The sequence below is a fragment of the Mizuhopecten yessoensis genome, unplaced genomic scaffold, assembly GCF_002113885.1.
Source record: "Mizuhopecten yessoensis strain PY_sf001 unplaced genomic scaffold, ASM211388v2 scaffold2303, whole genome shotgun sequence".
NCBI lineage: Eukaryota > Metazoa > Mollusca > Bivalvia > Pectinida > Pectinidae > Mizuhopecten > Mizuhopecten yessoensis.
Window position 1 is genome coordinate 249,779 of NW_018404479.1, and position 16,488 is coordinate 266,266.

The 16,488-nt window shown below is 38.9% G+C and overlaps 2 protein-coding genes across 2 annotated transcripts in view; both read right to left on the bottom strand.

The window, feature by feature from the left end:
- Positions 1 to 889: 889 nt before the first annotated feature.
- On the bottom strand, positions 890 to 4,633 carry LOC110445423 (pantetheinase-like). Its single transcript, XM_021490036.1, has 3 exons — positions 4,601 to 4,633; positions 2,726 to 2,918; positions 890 to 2,206 (listed from the first exon to the last, which is right to left on the bottom strand). The coding sequence occupies exons 2-3, from the start codon at positions 2,915 to 2,917 to the stop codon at positions 932 to 934; spliced, it is 1,467 nt and encodes a 488-aa protein (XP_021345711.1). The 5' UTR covers position 2,918; positions 4,601 to 4,633; the 3' UTR covers positions 890 to 931.
- A 2,365-nt stretch (positions 4,634 to 6,998) lies between these two features.
- Positions 6,999 to 16,488, bottom strand: part of LOC110445428 — a 48,975-nt gene continuing 39,485 nt past the window's right edge. Inside the window, exons 21-24 of the mRNA XM_021490051.1 lie at positions 11,077 to 11,183; positions 10,298 to 10,378; positions 9,132 to 9,234; positions 6,999 to 8,021 (exon numbers count right to left, since the gene is read on the bottom strand). Of these exons, the coding sequence (XP_021345726.1) occupies positions 7,882 to 8,021; positions 9,132 to 9,234; positions 10,298 to 10,378; positions 11,077 to 11,183 (431 nt within the window). The 3' untranslated portion in view covers positions 6,999 to 7,881. The remainder of the gene's footprint in view (positions 8,022 to 9,131; positions 9,235 to 10,297; positions 10,379 to 11,076; positions 11,184 to 16,488) is intronic.

The following is a 16,488-nucleotide window of genomic DNA, read 5'->3' on the forward strand; positions in this document are numbered from 1 at the left end:
ACTGAGCGTAATTTTACATTCCCGGTGATAAATTCTCTACATCAACATCACTTTTACTGTTTTGTGTCCACTTCGTTTAAAATAACTGTTTATGCCTTTTTTCCCTTAAAGAATCACCACAGATTTATAATTTCCATTCTACATAAAAATGAATCAATGGATCTACTTGAGAAATAATCAGCGTATGTGCGTGTAAGAATGAGGATAAGAAATGTCGGGAAAATAACTAACGCTTGCGGCCTGAGTTGCTTTTCCAACATTTTCGAATAACGTCGACTTGTTATGATGAGACAAGCTTTTGTAGTTTCACAAGCTTGCCTCATTATTCCGTCTTTGCGTATTGCAGAGTTATCTTCTCTTGGGAGCAGGTATTGATTGTTACGTCACTTGTTTGTACATGTAAGTAGGTTTCACACGTATCGTTTGTAGCAGCCTGGGTTTCAAAGTGAATATTTTTAAACAATCCATACACTATTTTTGAAAATTGTTTAGGCAGTGTATAACTCTACAAACAAGAGGCCCATGGGCCTAAACGGTCACCCGAGTCTACAGTATTTATTTTTGTTGTTGAAATATGTACCAATTTGAGTAAAAAATAGTATAATGTTAACCTAACTTTGTCAGGACCATGAGCTGATCATTCCTAGACCAATTTTAAGTGAGATCGGCCTATTAGAACTTAGTAGCAAAATAGCGGCCATGGCAGCCAAATTGTATTTCTGATTGACCCAAAAAATAACAACACTTTGTCAGGACCATGATTCGATTATTCCTAAATCTCAGGTGACCTAAAAAAAAAACAGACAATAATAATAAACCCTATGGGACAAATACAGTTTTACTTCTTTGTCGTTTATTCTTAACCTAAATTTGAATGTGAAATGGTGAGTTGAAGAAACGTTCTTTTTATTGTGTGATTAATTAGCATAGTTTACGGACCGCCGATCGCGTACATTGAAATAGACACGGGTGATCCTGGTACGCCTACGTCAATGATAATTGATTCCTGGTAAAGCCAGGTGCGCGCAACAATGTCCAATGTAGAGTTGTCAAGGGTTACCAACACTTCCGGTAACACGTACCGAGTGGAGGAAAAGTTTCCAAAGAATGACATCTTGTCCATGTAACCAATGGACTTGATGGAGGGCTGACCACAGCTTGAGATAGATCCATTGACACAGGGCACAAAGGTGCATGCCTGCAAGGGATATTTACCATTGTATGTATGTATTCCATCGAACGCACCTAAAGCATACAATGCATTTTGGAACATTCCTTCATAAGCGGTCTCGCAACATAACGTATTCTGGCAGACTTTATAATGCCCGTATCCCGTTCTCAAAGGCACAAATGTGAACAAATCGTGGTTCATCATGGCTTTAAATTCATTGCCCCGAGTTTGAGCATCTCCAGTACCGGTCTTGAGTCGCGTGCTTTGTTTCTTTGCTTTCCTGGTTGTCTTGGTTTCAACAACGGTATCCAGTGCACTTAGCTCTTGCACCAGCAGTTTTCCACCACTGCCTGGTTTCATATTGTTATAGTAAATTTCATTGTTAGAAGTACCCGAGGGCCAATAGATTCCACTCCCCTGGTAACCCTTAGAAAGCACATGCAAGTTTGCCGCCATCAGGTTTACGTGCATACCTTCTGAAAATGCAGAATGAATCTCAATAGCAGCCAGGAGAGGCAGTTCGTTCTTCCAAGCTACCGGGTAGACTATGTTAGTTATGTTCATTGACTTTATCAGCGTTATGGCCGGGTCTTTGAACATTATATCGTAGGAGGAAAACGTAGCAAAACGTCCAAATGGTGTGGTGAACACAGTGTAGTTTGTTATGGCAGGTCTGTTGAAGTAAATTTCGTCGGAGTTAAGATTCTGCTTGAAATATCTTGCAACAAATTTACCTTGGGAATCGTAGACTAGATTTGTACTAAATTGAAAGTATCCGTCAGATGGACAGTTGGGCACTGTGGCGCTGCAGGGTTGTCGTGCCCCAAAATTGACCACTAGATATATGGAGCTGTTCTTGGCCATACAACTGAGCTGATATTGTACTTCAGTGTTGTTGTACCGGGCTGGGTCATCGCATGGGATCCAGGATACCGTATGGGGGTCTGGTATAAACTCCAGGTACGGGACGAGAGTCTGTCGTGTCCACCCGAGTCCGTATAGGCCATACTCGGGAAATACGATGATCTGGGCTTTCTGTAATTAGTATGAATCATTAATATATTACTGAAAAAGCTGTAGCTTAATCTCCATTTGACCAATGCATACATGCACGTGTAAGAAGCTGCAGAGTTAGCGATACATGTATCAACACAGCAACGGGATAGGAAACACCTCCAAAAGTTTAGGTTTGCTAGATTCATGTATTGACTCATTTAGTAATTCACTAATATCAGAAATAACTTGATATTTCATTATCAGTTCATTTTTAAACAACTTCCGTCAAGGTTCAGTCCTGCTGTCTTCGATAACTTGAGCATTATTGTCATTTTTGAAACAGACTTACAATGTATTAGTTTCACTTTAAAATTCCATACCAACGAGCAGTAACCATGTACCATGGCCATAACGTTTCTATGTATGGATACATTTTAATATATACAAATCATTAGAAGTAACCAAGACCTTTCTTGTCTAAATTGATATAATATACATACATGAAAAAGGTCTCTAATTTAAAAGGAAAAAAATGAGTTAGTATGGTGTGCAGATTACCTGCTTAACTGCCTGTGCGCATTGGTCCTTGTAAACATCAAGGTTCTTTTCCATCACTTGGAGTGCTGAATCACGTGACAAAACACGTGATCTTTGTGGTGGGAAGATGACATCATGTTCGTACACGGCTGCTTTGAACGCCAATGCGCAGCACACAACTGTGCATAGTATCGCCACTTGGGAGCACGTCATCCTGATACATGCAAGAGGACATCGTTCAAACTGTTATCACTTACATTGAAATCATGTCAATTTTCAGCTCAGGATAAATGAAACATACAAACTTTAGCTGGTACCTTGCTGTATACATTTTTTTCTCTCACTAGAGATGGAACTGATGAGATCGAACATTGCCCTCTTATCAATGCTAAATATGTCTTTGAGCAGGCCGGATGGGAAAAAAACCACCCCCACTTTGATAGAGAATCTGTCTAAGAGTTCGGAGAGTTCTGGTTTCGAATCCCTGTCTGGCCGTGCATATTTCCTCTCTTGTTACATTTGGTACCGAACGAAATGTACCCACGGAAGGTGGATAAGGGTATAGTGTGTTTCTGGGATCTAAGACTTCGTTAAAGTATGGAGAATTGTATCAGAAGTGGACTTGGTCAAATGCCAACGACCAGGCAGTTCAGTTGGTTTGACCGGCCGTCTAGAGTTGGAGGATACCGGGTTCAAATCCTGTCTAGCTGTGAATGTGTACCCCCCTGTTGCACAGGTATGTTGAAGTGAACATTGTATCCACTAACTTTGATCGGTGTTATCACACACAATAACCCAGAATTGTGACGTCGTGTCTAACATCAACCTTCACCGACATCGGGAGAGGTCAAAACATGCGTTTAGTATAGAGATATATTGCGAGGTTATTCCGCTATATACGTGCGTATAACCTAGTCCACGAGACTATATTATTTACTTGATAATAAACCCACTTTGTTGGATTTATATATCATAAATGATTTATCACTAATCGATATCCTCAATATAGGCAATTCGTGGTTATCAATACATTTATAGATGTTAGGAAATCATGTTTACGGTTCAGTGATTTGAGCGTTCTCGTGTGCAGAGGATGAGAGCCGATTAGCTTAAAATTGACTTATACATATTAAAACTGGCTAAAATAGTATTTGAAACGAAACTAAATCTACAGCATTTAATGAGTTAAACATGGTTTTTTCTAGTTATTGTCCATTCAACTTGCAGAAACACATACACATTTTGCAAATAACTTTTTTTTTTAAAGTGCATGTGTTACATGTAAACTTAAAGACATTGGGTTTTAAGAATACCCCTTTGTAACACTATGTTGATAACATTTAGGTTGCTTAACGCAGTGTTCAGGTAGGAAACACCTACACTTAACTTTACAGGCAATAGACTATTTTATTCTGTCAAATGAATGTGTATTTCCCTACATTCAGATAAAGACAGTTTATGTTGCTTAGAAATTAGAACATATTGAAATCATCACAGTAATTTTGCAGAAAAAATCCCAGCAACACAAAATGTTTCATCACCAATATCCGTAATTTTTAACCAAGTTACCCAGGGATATCCGGAGCCGTATTATGTGGAAAAGAAACTTATGACAAACATATTTCTTTCACATATAATTCTTTGCTTCAGTAAATGGGCAAGCAACCAAAAGTAAGAAAAATGTTGAACGAAGCGGTTATCTTCACCGTTGGGGCGCTTGAAGTAAAATCGTGTGATTTTATGTAGGAATAATGAAGTACAATGTACGTGTAGACACAATATAATGGAGGTGGACTGGTTAAGGTGGTTATTAGAACTGTATTTACAAACACCCGTTACATGATGATTAGGCTAGTACACATACCTGTCTGGTGTCGAGGAGATAAATGCACCTACCTGACAAATGATACTGGTGATAACGACTTTGAAGGACAAGCGTAAGGTTCGTTTCTACCCGTATATACTATAACATGTACACATATCACCTGCTGGAGTCTTTTTATCTCGTTTGTGTCCACACTTGACATACAGATGTACAAGCTTGTGAATACTGTATATGTTCTACCAGTTATAAATAGAATGGCATATGTATACATATTTTTGAATGTACATAATGTTATATCGGCATAATTACAAATTAAAATTTGTATAAAAGGCAATATGTGACGATAGACAGTTTCAGGCGTTTGTGGGATATAGCAAGTTTCTAGCTCCCCGAGACCAGGTCTATTTCCCCGAGGCGTACGCGTGGATCCATCTTGCAACGATTCATTAGACGTCACGGTTTTTTTTCATCCCGGTTTTAATTGAACATCTTGATATATCACTTTCCCTTGTCATATGTTAAATATTTAAAAAGATTGATATGCTGTACTGTATAAAATAGGCCTTGTCGAGGGGAATAAGAAACTTACTATTCCGAAATACCATACATAACCGTTTATTACGCCATTACAAAACGCACGGACGCCTTTAAAAACTGAAGTCTAAAGGCAATTTTCGAAAAAATATCGATAGTAATACCTCATCAGTAAAATCTCTGCCCCTCTCAATTGAGTGGCTCTGTTTTTTTGTTTTTGTTTTCATGAATAAGTCTGCACCATCGGACACTGCTGAGAGAGTTAGTCTGCTAGGGGTGTTATTGCACCAATATATGACAACTAAATCTGGTAACTAATGTCTTACTAAAATTTGGAAAGGTTCTCCATGTAAGATCCCCGGGATAGAGCCAGACCCAAAGGCCAATCCTTGTAGCTTTTCTGTATTAGATTGTTCATGTCCAACAATTGTATGTATAGTTATGGGATGGGGATCTTAAGTGTTTCCAAGTTGTGACTCAGAAATTAGGTCCTTAGGGTTGTGGCCAGACCCCAGGGTCAATTCTAATATGACTGCATTTGTCTCTTTATGTCCAGCAATTGTATAGAACGATTTGGTGTGGGGAGCACTACTGTTTTGAAGTTATGACCCAGGGGTAAAGTCTCCAAGGGTGGGGCAAACACAGGGGCCATTATGGACATTCGTCTCTTTATACTCAGCAATTATATATATGGTTAAAGGGTGGGGATATCAACTGTATCCAAGTTGTGACTCAGAAACTAGGTTCCTAGGGGTGTGGCCAGACCAAAGGTTTGGTTTGGTTTAATTCTGTTTAAAATCCTATTACAGTAACAGCAAAGGTAATTTATGGACGTGCCGCCATGTGTGTATTGTATGCGTGCTTGCTTATGTGTATGCAGGAGACAGGGATGTTGGTGTGCTTGCCTCCTCGTGATAGCGCGGATCTGATGCCGATTTTATAGTGCTTTCTCACTGAAATGCCATGCCGAAAGAACCAATCACAGCATTTTGCTTGGTCACATTATACTGACAACGGTTGAACCAGTTGTTGACATTCCCCTTAATGCTGAACGTTAAGCAGGAAATAACAACTACCATTTTTAAGGACTATGGTATATTTCGGCCTGATGACAGAACCCATTGCCTTCCTCACCTGGGCAAACGCTCAACATTCAAGCCAAAAGTGAGGTGTTGCCAAGCAATGCCCTAGGAAATAAAAAGTAGCTAGAAGTAGAAAGAAAGACAAAGATCCCAAATATTGCAACGGGCGCAACAGACCCAAGGATCAATGCTAATATCATGATTGTGTTTGTCTCTTTATGCCTAGCAGTTGTATATTTAGTTTTAAGGTTGAGATCTAAACTGGTTCAAAGTTATGACCCAGGGGCTAAATTTCCAAGGGTGGAACCAGACCCCAAGGCCATCCTGGAAGAATATGTGCATTCATTTCTATATAATCAGCAACTGTATATATGGTTATAGGGTTGGAATATCAACCATTTATAAATTATAAACTAATTTGGCCCCACCCTTTAGCCCGGGTGGTAAGCCTGACTATTTGTGCAATTGTTAATCCCCATCACCTAGGAATGCTTCCACAAAAATATAGCTGCTATCCATCGCTTGGTTCCAGAGAAGTCGCTTAAAGCACATTAGTCAAATTGCCCTTTTTGGCCCCGCCCCTCAGCCTCCTGGGGGGTCAGCCCCGCCATTTGCACAATTTTGAACCCCCACCATCTAGGGATACTTCCAGTCGAATTTGGTTAAATTCCAATCAAGTCGAATTTAGTTAAATTCCAATCAGTGGTTAAGGAGAAGTTGTTTGCAGAAATTGTTGATGTACGTACGTACCACGGAGGGAAAACGGATGCCACTGTATGGCATAAGCTCACATTGGTCCTTGGACCAGGTGAGCTAAAAATAAAGATAATTGAGACACAGCAATAACTCTTTTTTTTTAAATTTAATAATTTGATGTTATATCTGAATCGTCTCCAGAAATAGAAGAGCAAGTCAGAATCTAGGCCAAGTTGTTTGCCTATATGGATGTCATAAATCACATACAATTTTCAACAATGTTCAATGAAACATAATAGCATGTGTTTGCTATCTCAATTTCTGGATGTGACGGAACGGGAAAGAATTTTAACAATTGCAGCTGTTGACCAGTCTTGTTCCTAAAGGAAGACATGATTATTATGTAAAAAACACTTTATCAAACCAAGACTATGAGACATTTCATCATATCTACTAGCATAGTTATAACATACACATACAAAACCATCCTTTATACAACTCATACTTTTTTCGTACATATACTATCATCAATAAGATTCATCAGTTTGGAAATATGAAAAATCAAAGTTTTTCTTTCTACACAATGCAACCAATGTACATATTAAACGTATCGCAATGTTTCAAGACCGACTCGTCCCTTTGTCAAGCTAAACGTGGCGCAATGTTTCAAGACCTACTTGTCCCTTTGTCAAGCTAAACGTGGCGCAAAGTTTCAAGACCAGCTCGTCCCTTTGTGAAGCTAAACATATCGTAATGTTTCAAGACTGACTCGTCCCTTTGTCATGCTAAACGTGTCGCAATGTTTCACGACCAGCTCGTCCCTTTGTCAAGCTATTCTTGCTTGACAAATGGACCGGTCGGTCTTGAAACATTGCGACACGTTTAATAGGTACATTGTTTGTGTAGAAAGCAAAATGTTGATATCATACATATACCAGTTACAACATACACACATACAAAGACAGAACATACTGTTATCATATCAACTAGTTACCACATCCACACATACAAAGACAGCCTTTGTACCATTCATACTTTTATCACAGTTTTGATTTCATCAACATCCTCAAATACGGTAATTTGACTATAACGGATTCCATACACTTCCCAAGACTTGTGTTTGGGTTTTGTGAAGAGAATTGAAGCAACGTTCGCACTATCTGAGGTTTTGTTTTGATACCTGAAAATAAAAATAAAAAAATCAGTCAACAAGAAAATGGCCCAACACACTGTAAGTAATCTAACAGAAAGCTGATAGTATTCTGATAACACTATAGGTAAAATCTACTCCAACAATGTCAGATGTTTACACGGCGAACTATTTTTGACAAGTGTCGTAGTCAGACCAATAACATCTGATACAAAATATCCGGCCAGTAGCCTCTTGAATTATACGATAGGTGAAATCATGAGTGTTTACAACTGTTGTACATATACATTTGTATAGTATGCTATGCTGTTACACAAGAACGTGAAATATAATCTCCACAATAAATAAATGTGTGACAATGCCTTTAATTTTAAATAAATGTACCTGACTTCGTCTTAAACTTTTTGGGACGGTAAATATCTGGGATCTAGATATATAGGTCAACATCTGGTTTTGACATTCTTCACTATTATTTGATATTGAGCTAATTACAAAAAAGTTACACAATGAGATAAACATTAATATAAATAACTTTACTAAACTCTGCAGTGTATGTGTATATATGTGATCTATATAGAACTTTACGTAAAAAATCAAATCCAAGATAAAAAGTATATATCATTTATAACTTGGGAGCAAACCATTTAAAAGCAATTCCCACTGGGTAACACTATGGAATGACCATTAACTTGTCACTTTTGCCTGGTGTTTGGCACCAGGACCAACTTTAAACTGACATATTTATCTCTTGTCTGATGAAGGTAACAGGGTACATATTGAATTAGTCAGAGAGACATCACACATAAACACCTACTTGTTGTGATACGTACCCTCTCTACAATTCATACATAATTTACAAATCTGAAGAAAATGTTTCGAAATGAATGACATATTTATCATTATATACCAGAAGCTCAAACTGTTATGATTCAGAGTGAGATGAAATTTTCAAGTTACCTCATTCACCCCTGAAATTTCATAATAAACTATTCCAATCTTTAAATTGAAAGAGTTCAAATATGCCTTCAAGGGTGAATGAGTTAATTAACCATCCCTTTTTGTTTCATGTATGTGTACATGTAACACTCTGAGCTATGACCATATCATAACCTGAAGCTACCTTTCAGTAAATCAACTCACTGGGGTTCTGCAATGCTGTACAGAGCTTGTTTTTAAAGTGCATCACAGCATCTGCATCTTTAGACTCCACCACCAAATCTAGGAGGGCATCAATCACCTCTGGCTACAAATAAACACAGGAAAGGGTGTCAAACACTGAAACACCTAGCACAGCAGGACAGGATGGCTATAATTCCTTTTCATGTTCTTGTGACAAATTACACAGACCAGAGGCACATGGGCCTTAACCGTCACCCGAGTTCTACAGTATTTTGTTGTTGTTGTTTAAATAATGACGTCAAAGGAGAAAAGTATATTATTTGTCAACAAAAAAATGTATTTCACCAGTCAATTATCACTACGTAGTTTAAGTAAAACTAGAGAAGTGTGTAACAGATGAATGCCATTTGCCACAGAAAATATATCTCACTGTTTGACAATTTTCTATAAATAGTAACGGTAACCTTGACCTAGTAAATAGTTTTTGAAAATGGTGGCATTGGTGGCCATATTGGATTTCTTTGTCAGGGTGATGTCAGTAACATTCCCAGGAAAAATAAAAGAAATCCCGTTGACAGTATTTCAGCATAAGTTGAAATGTAAAATGTTAACGTACGATGCACAATGGACGACGACCGACGAAGACGGATAGCAATAGCTAGGTCACTTGAGCTAAAGCTCAGGTGACCTGAAAACTAACATAAAGTCTATTACCTGTAACTGACGGAGATTGGATTATCTAAATCCAAGACTAAGATTCTGTAACATAATCCCAACTGTCATGTATCCCATCTGGGGCCTCAAATATATATTGCCTGAACCACTAAGCTATGTTTGAATGTTTGTGCTTAAAATGCTGTTTGTCCTTACAACGAAGACAACGTATTTCTCAGTGGAGATTATATTTTATCTAACACCATGAAAACAATACATACAACGACAAAATAAAGTATTTAAAATGCAGATTGTCAATTTCGAGTCCTTTACAAGCGGATGAATACAGCACTGTGTAAAATTTCAGCGAAATGTCACGTAAAGGTACCAGACAGCTCCGACAAGTTAGAAAAATATATCACGGGGTATCTCTGTCTGAGGTGCTAGAATATAACTAGTGAATTCCAAAAATTTTCATCACAGACACCACAAAAATGTAGAGCAGTCTAATTGTCTCTACTCTAGTGCCTTACCTTATTAAGTAAATACAAAAGTACCCTCGGCATCATTTCATCAGTGCCAGACAGAACAGTTTTCAAATATGTTGGATTTTTCTGCAATGAGAAAAGCAATATTTATGATCTTTGAAGACATGCGTTTAACACGACTTATAAATTCATGGACAGGAATGAAAACACTTCTTAAACACACAAATATTTCTTAAGAAACCTTAAGACTGGATAAAACTAGACTCATTTTCACACTTAATGACACATGTACAGGTGTAAGACTGGATAAAGCTAGACTCAATTTCACACTGAAGGACAAATGCACAGGTGTAAGACTGGATTAAGCTAGACTCATTTTCACAGTTAAAAGGACACATTTAAGACTGGATAAAATCAGACTTTTTTTCATAGTTAGGGTCACATATCTAGGACTAGAAAAAGCTACTCATTTTCATTGTCACATCATGGTAAAAATGTTCTGTCCCATACCATCATACACCCATTTCTCCCTTCATAGAGACTGAAGAAATGACATGTATCATGGTCATAACAACATTAGGTATCTTGAAATATTACATTGTATTATCAAATTAATGGTAGCAAAAAAAGGTAGTTCCATTTTCAATATTTTATTTTTAGAATATTGCATTACCTGGTGTTCTGAAAATTGCACGTTTTCATGGCATTTTCATTACAAAACTAAAAGTATTTTCACAGTAATCATATATTATGGTATTTTCATGGATCTACAAAACAGTAGTAAGTTTAGTGTTGTTAAAGTTGTATATTATATTGTTAATTACCTTGTGAAATTCTTTAGCAGCAGCAATTCTCTTATTGAGTAATAAGGAGACTATGTAGTAAAACATTGTTATCGGCAGTCCCATCAGTACTGTCATCTCCCTTAACACTGAAACATAGAAACAGTGTAGGCTGTCCAATCAGTACTGTTTCTATTTTTCAGTGTTAAGTGAGGTAACATTACTGATTGGACAGCCTATACTCTTTCTATGTTTCAGTGTTAAGGGAGATGACAGTACTGATGGGACTGCCGATAAAAATGTTTTACTACATAGTCTCCTTATTGAGTAATAAGGAGACTATGTAGTAAAACATTTTTATCGGCAGTCCCATCAGTACTGTCATCTCCCTTAACACTGAAACATAGAAACAGTGTAGGCTGTCCAATCAGTACTGTCACCTCACTTAACACTGAAACATAAAAACAGTATAGGCTGTCCAATCAGTACCGTTACCTCACTTAACACTGAAACATAAAAACAGTATAGGCTGTCCAATCAGTACTGTTACCTCACTTAACACTGAAAAATAGAAACAGTATAGGCTGTCCAATCAGTAGTGTCATCTCACTTAACACTGAAACATAGAAACAGTATAGGCTGTCCAATCAGAATTGTAATTTCTTTAAACATGGAAACATAGAAACAGTAGCTAGTCTGATCATGTACGTCACACATGAGTGAGAGAGTGGAAAGTATGGACATCTAGCACCTGTAACTGTACATGCCTCTCGAGTATTCTCGTACATTGTAGGTGCAACCCCTCATCCTAACACTCGTAGCTATAGGGCACAGAGGGGGACTGTTATGTACCAGTGTCACCTGGTTATAATTAAGGCACAAAGCGGGACGGTTATGTACCACTGACACCTGGTTATAAGGCATAGAGCGGGACAGTTATGTACCACTGACACCTGGCTATAAGGCACAGAGCGGGACGGTTATGTACCACTGACACCTGGTTATAAGGCATAGAGCGGGACAGTTATGTACCACTGACACCTGGCTATAAGGCACAGAGCGGGACGGTTATGTACCACTGACACCTGGTTATAAGGCACACAGCGGGACGGTTATGTACCACTGAAACCTGGTTATAAGGCACAGAGCGGGACGGTTATATGTAACACTGACACCTGGCTATATTATAAGGCACAGAGCGGGAAGGTTATGTACAACTGACACCTGGTTATAAGGCACAGAGCGGGAAGGTTATGTACCACTGACTCCTGGTTATAAGGCACACAGCGGGACGGTTATGTACCACTGAAACCTGGTTATAAGGCACAGAGCGGGACGGTTATGTACCAGTGACACCTGGTTATAAGGCACAGAGCGGGACGGTTATGTATCACTGAAACCTGGTTATAAGGCACAGAGCGGGACGGTTATGTACCAGTGACACCTGGTTATAAGGCACAGAGCGGGACGGGTATGTACCACTGACACCTGGTTATAAGGCACCGAGCGGGAAGGTTATGTACCACTGACACCTGGTTATAAGGCCCAGAGCGGGACGGTTATGTACCACTGACATCTGGTTATAAGGCATAGAGCGGGACAGTTATGTACTACTGACATCTGGCTATAAGGCACAGAGCGGGACGGTTATGTACCAGTGACACCTGGTTATAAGGCACAGAGCGGGACGGGTATGTACCAGTGACACCTGGTTATAAGGCACAGAGTGGGACGGTTATGTACCACTGACCCCTGGTTATAAGGCACAGAGCGGGACGGTTATATGTAACACTGACACCTGGCTATATTATAAGGCACAGAGCGGGAAGGTTATGTACAACTGACACCTGGTTATAAGGCACACAGCGGGACGGTGATGTACCACTGACACCTGGTTATAAGGCACACAGCGGGACGGTTATGTAACACTGACACCTGGTTATAAGGCACAGAGCGGGAAGGTTATGTACCACTGACTCCTGGTTATAAGGCATAGAGCGGGACAGTTATGTACTACTGACATCTGGCTATAAGGCACAGAGCGGGACGGTTATATGTACCACTGACACCTGGTTATAGTATAAGGCACAGAGCGGGAAGGTTATGTACCACTGACTCCTGGTTATAAGGCATAGAGCGGGACAGTTATGTACTACTGACATCTGGCTATAAGGCACAGAGCGGGACGGTTATGTACCACTGACCCCTGGTTATAAGGCACAGAGCGGGAAGGTTATGTACAACTGACACCTGGTTATAAGGCACAGAGCGGGAAGGTTATGTACAACTGACACCTGGTTATAAGGCACAGAGCGGGAAGGTTATGTACAACTGACACCTGGTTATAAGGCACAGAGCGGGAAGGTTATGTACAACTGACACCTGGTTATAAGGCACAGAGCGGGAGAGTTATGTACTACTGATATCTGGCTATAAGGCACATAGCGGGACGGTTATATGTACCACTGACACCTGGTTATAGTATAAGGCACAGAGCGGGAAGGTTATGTACCACTGACTCCTGGTTATAAGGCACACAGCGGGACGGTTATGTAACACTGACACCTGGTTATAAGGCACAGAGCGGGACAGTTATGTACTACTGATATCTGGCTATAAGGCACAGAGCGGGACGGTTATATGTACCACTGACACCTGGTTATATTATAAGGCACAGAGCGGGAAGGTTATGTACCACTGACACCTGGTTATAAGGCACAGAGCGGGACGGTTATGTATCACTGAAACCTGGTTATAAGGCACAGAGCGGGCAGGTTATGTACCACTGACTCCTGGTTATAAGGCACAGAGCGGGCAGGTTATGTACCACTGACTCCTGGATATAAGGCACACAGCGGGACGGTTATGTACCACTGACTCCTGGTTATAAGGCACAGAGCGGGACATTTATGTACCACTGACACCTGGTTCTAAGGCACAGAGCGGGACGGTTATGTATCACTGAAACCTGGTTATAAGGCACAGAGCGGGACGGTTATGTACCACTGACACCCGGTACAGGGGTGACAGCGTTTCAGTTGACAAACGGAAAGGAATGAAAACGCAATGAAAACGCAACAAGAACGAAATGAAAACGGAACAAAACAAGGCCTTAATGGAACGGAACAAAAATAATTTCACTGTTTGGAACGAAATGCGAATAGAACGAAACGAAACATGTTTTGCTCACAGGAACGGAATGGATTGAAAGTAGGTGGAACGAAACGCGAGGAATGATTGAAAACGAAATGGAATAAAACGATCCGAGAAGATAACTAGTTTAATCGAGATTTCCTATCTATAGTGGTTACATGTAGTTACGATAAATTAGCAGTAGATAATAATGTTTAGTAAATAATTACAATTTTGCATAGTTGTTTATCGACTGTAGTATACGTTTTTATTCCATATCTTAGGTTTCTACACGATATCAGAGACACATTATTAATCGATTATTTGTAAATTGTTTCACCGAATGATCTGTCGGTTGTTGAAATAATATATGATAAACGTACTTTCACTTGACGATTTCACAAAGCATCCAATAGGGTTATACATATTACTTTTATGAATTCGGTGCATGGCCAAGATTCTCATTTATTATTAATATTGTATGAACCAACTAACAATACTCCGAGACGGACGATGTCCGGGGCCCAGGTTCATGAAACAGACTTGTAAGTCTAAATCTGGACTTAAGTCTCAAGTGTTTTTTTACTTATGTCTAAAACAGACTTAGCTTGGGGATTATGAAAAAAACGGGCAGAGGTGCCCGTCTGCTCCATTGAGAGAAAGGAAGAGACATTTCGTCCCGAGTATATCTAGACCATTTACTTTTAAAATTTAAACCCTCCAATTAATTCAGCCCGAATGGATAGTTTTACAAACGTGCTGAAATGTTAATTTTGCGTCTCATTTTATTGTAGACGTGCACATCCCTATCAAAAAACATACCTAATAGACCTACTGCAAACAGACGTTCGCTTGAACTTCAACCATTCCGGTGTTGTAAACAATGCGACTGCAGCGCCGCATCCTCGACGGTACCGTAATAAAACTAATACACGCTCTCGAAATGTATCCGGCATTTCAGCATTTGCGAGATCACTATTCTCACCGTACTGCGGATGAAACAAAGATGTAGCATAGTGTTCCTTCTAGCCTAAATAATTCTTTATTTTAATAATCGTACATTGCTTAGAGAATCATTACCTTCTAGCTGTTTTTTTTTTTATCAAGTTGTATTATTACACAAGAAAAAAAGTAATTTAACCAGAATTTGCAATATATATATTATTTGAATATAGTCAGTCAGCATGTCCTGGCAGGATTAAGATTAATGAAAGAATTGTAAGACATCCAACTTTACAATATTTGAGGAAACTGATCCACCTTGTCTGGCCTTCAGCTTTTTTGAATATTATCTTGTCTATGGACTTTAAACTTTTGTGTTGATTAATAATATACAATATTCCCCTACCTGGAGGGTGAGACACAGAAATCACCAACCAAATAAATGATTATTTTTTGTTGTCAAACTGTTACTAAGACAACCAAATTGTCACACCAAGCACCTAACCTTACTCCAAGTCAATATTACATGTAAACACTGGGGGGAAAATGATCATAAAGACCGATGGTCTCAGAACAACCATGATCTCATAGATATGCATAATCTTTCCAGATATATCAAAGCACACTATTCCATGGATATCCGAGAAAATATTCTTTGAAAGCAATTAGTATATTTCTATAATTATAATTTCTATGTAATACCAGCCTCGGCAAGCTTGTTTAAAAGGCGTACATGTCCTAATTCTTGGAGATCATCGGGAGATTTTAAAAGTTATTATTAGCTACCCCAATACTTATATAGGGACGGTTTGCTAGCAACATAATTAGATCAACTTTTGAAAAAAAAATCAATTGATCTGTTACAGTTCTAATTAACAAGAGGCCCATGGGCCTTAGCGGTCACCTGATATATTTATACAGAGAGTTGATTTTGTTTTTAAAATGAACAAATATTATTCAAAGTGACAAAAAACAATAAAACCATCTTATTCAATATCTAGCATACAGATTTCAGACTAAAAAGTATTTGAAACTAGCACCTCTGATTCTAAACAGGGAAAATGAAGAAATTTTAGCACACTGACTCCTTTGGGCCCCACCCATCAGCCAAGTGGGTAGGGCTGGCTCAAAATGTTCAAAATATCAAACTGTCAACTCAAGGTTATAATTCCAATCAAGTTATTAACATGTAATATTCAGTATCATTTGCCATTATAAACCATAATACATTTTGCCCCCCCCCCCTTCCCCAGGGGGTAAACGTGAGACCCTAGGGTCATAAACCTTAAGACCCTTCCATCTATGAAGAGTATTTGATTCTACCATATCTGGGTCTTGAGAAGAAGATTTTTGAAATTTCAGTAAATTCAACCCTTTTTG

What these genes read in the sequence shown, in the direction of transcription:
- LOC110445423 (XM_021490036.1), bottom strand. Translation starts at nt 2,917, where the DNA reads ATGACGTGCTCCCAAGTGGCGATACTATGCACAGTTGTGTGCTGCGCA. An exon ending in GCGCACAGGCAGTTAAGCAG is followed by an intron (nt 2,207 to 2,725) that starts GTAATCTGCACA and finishes TACTAATTACAG; the next exon opens with AAAGCCCAGATCATCGTATT.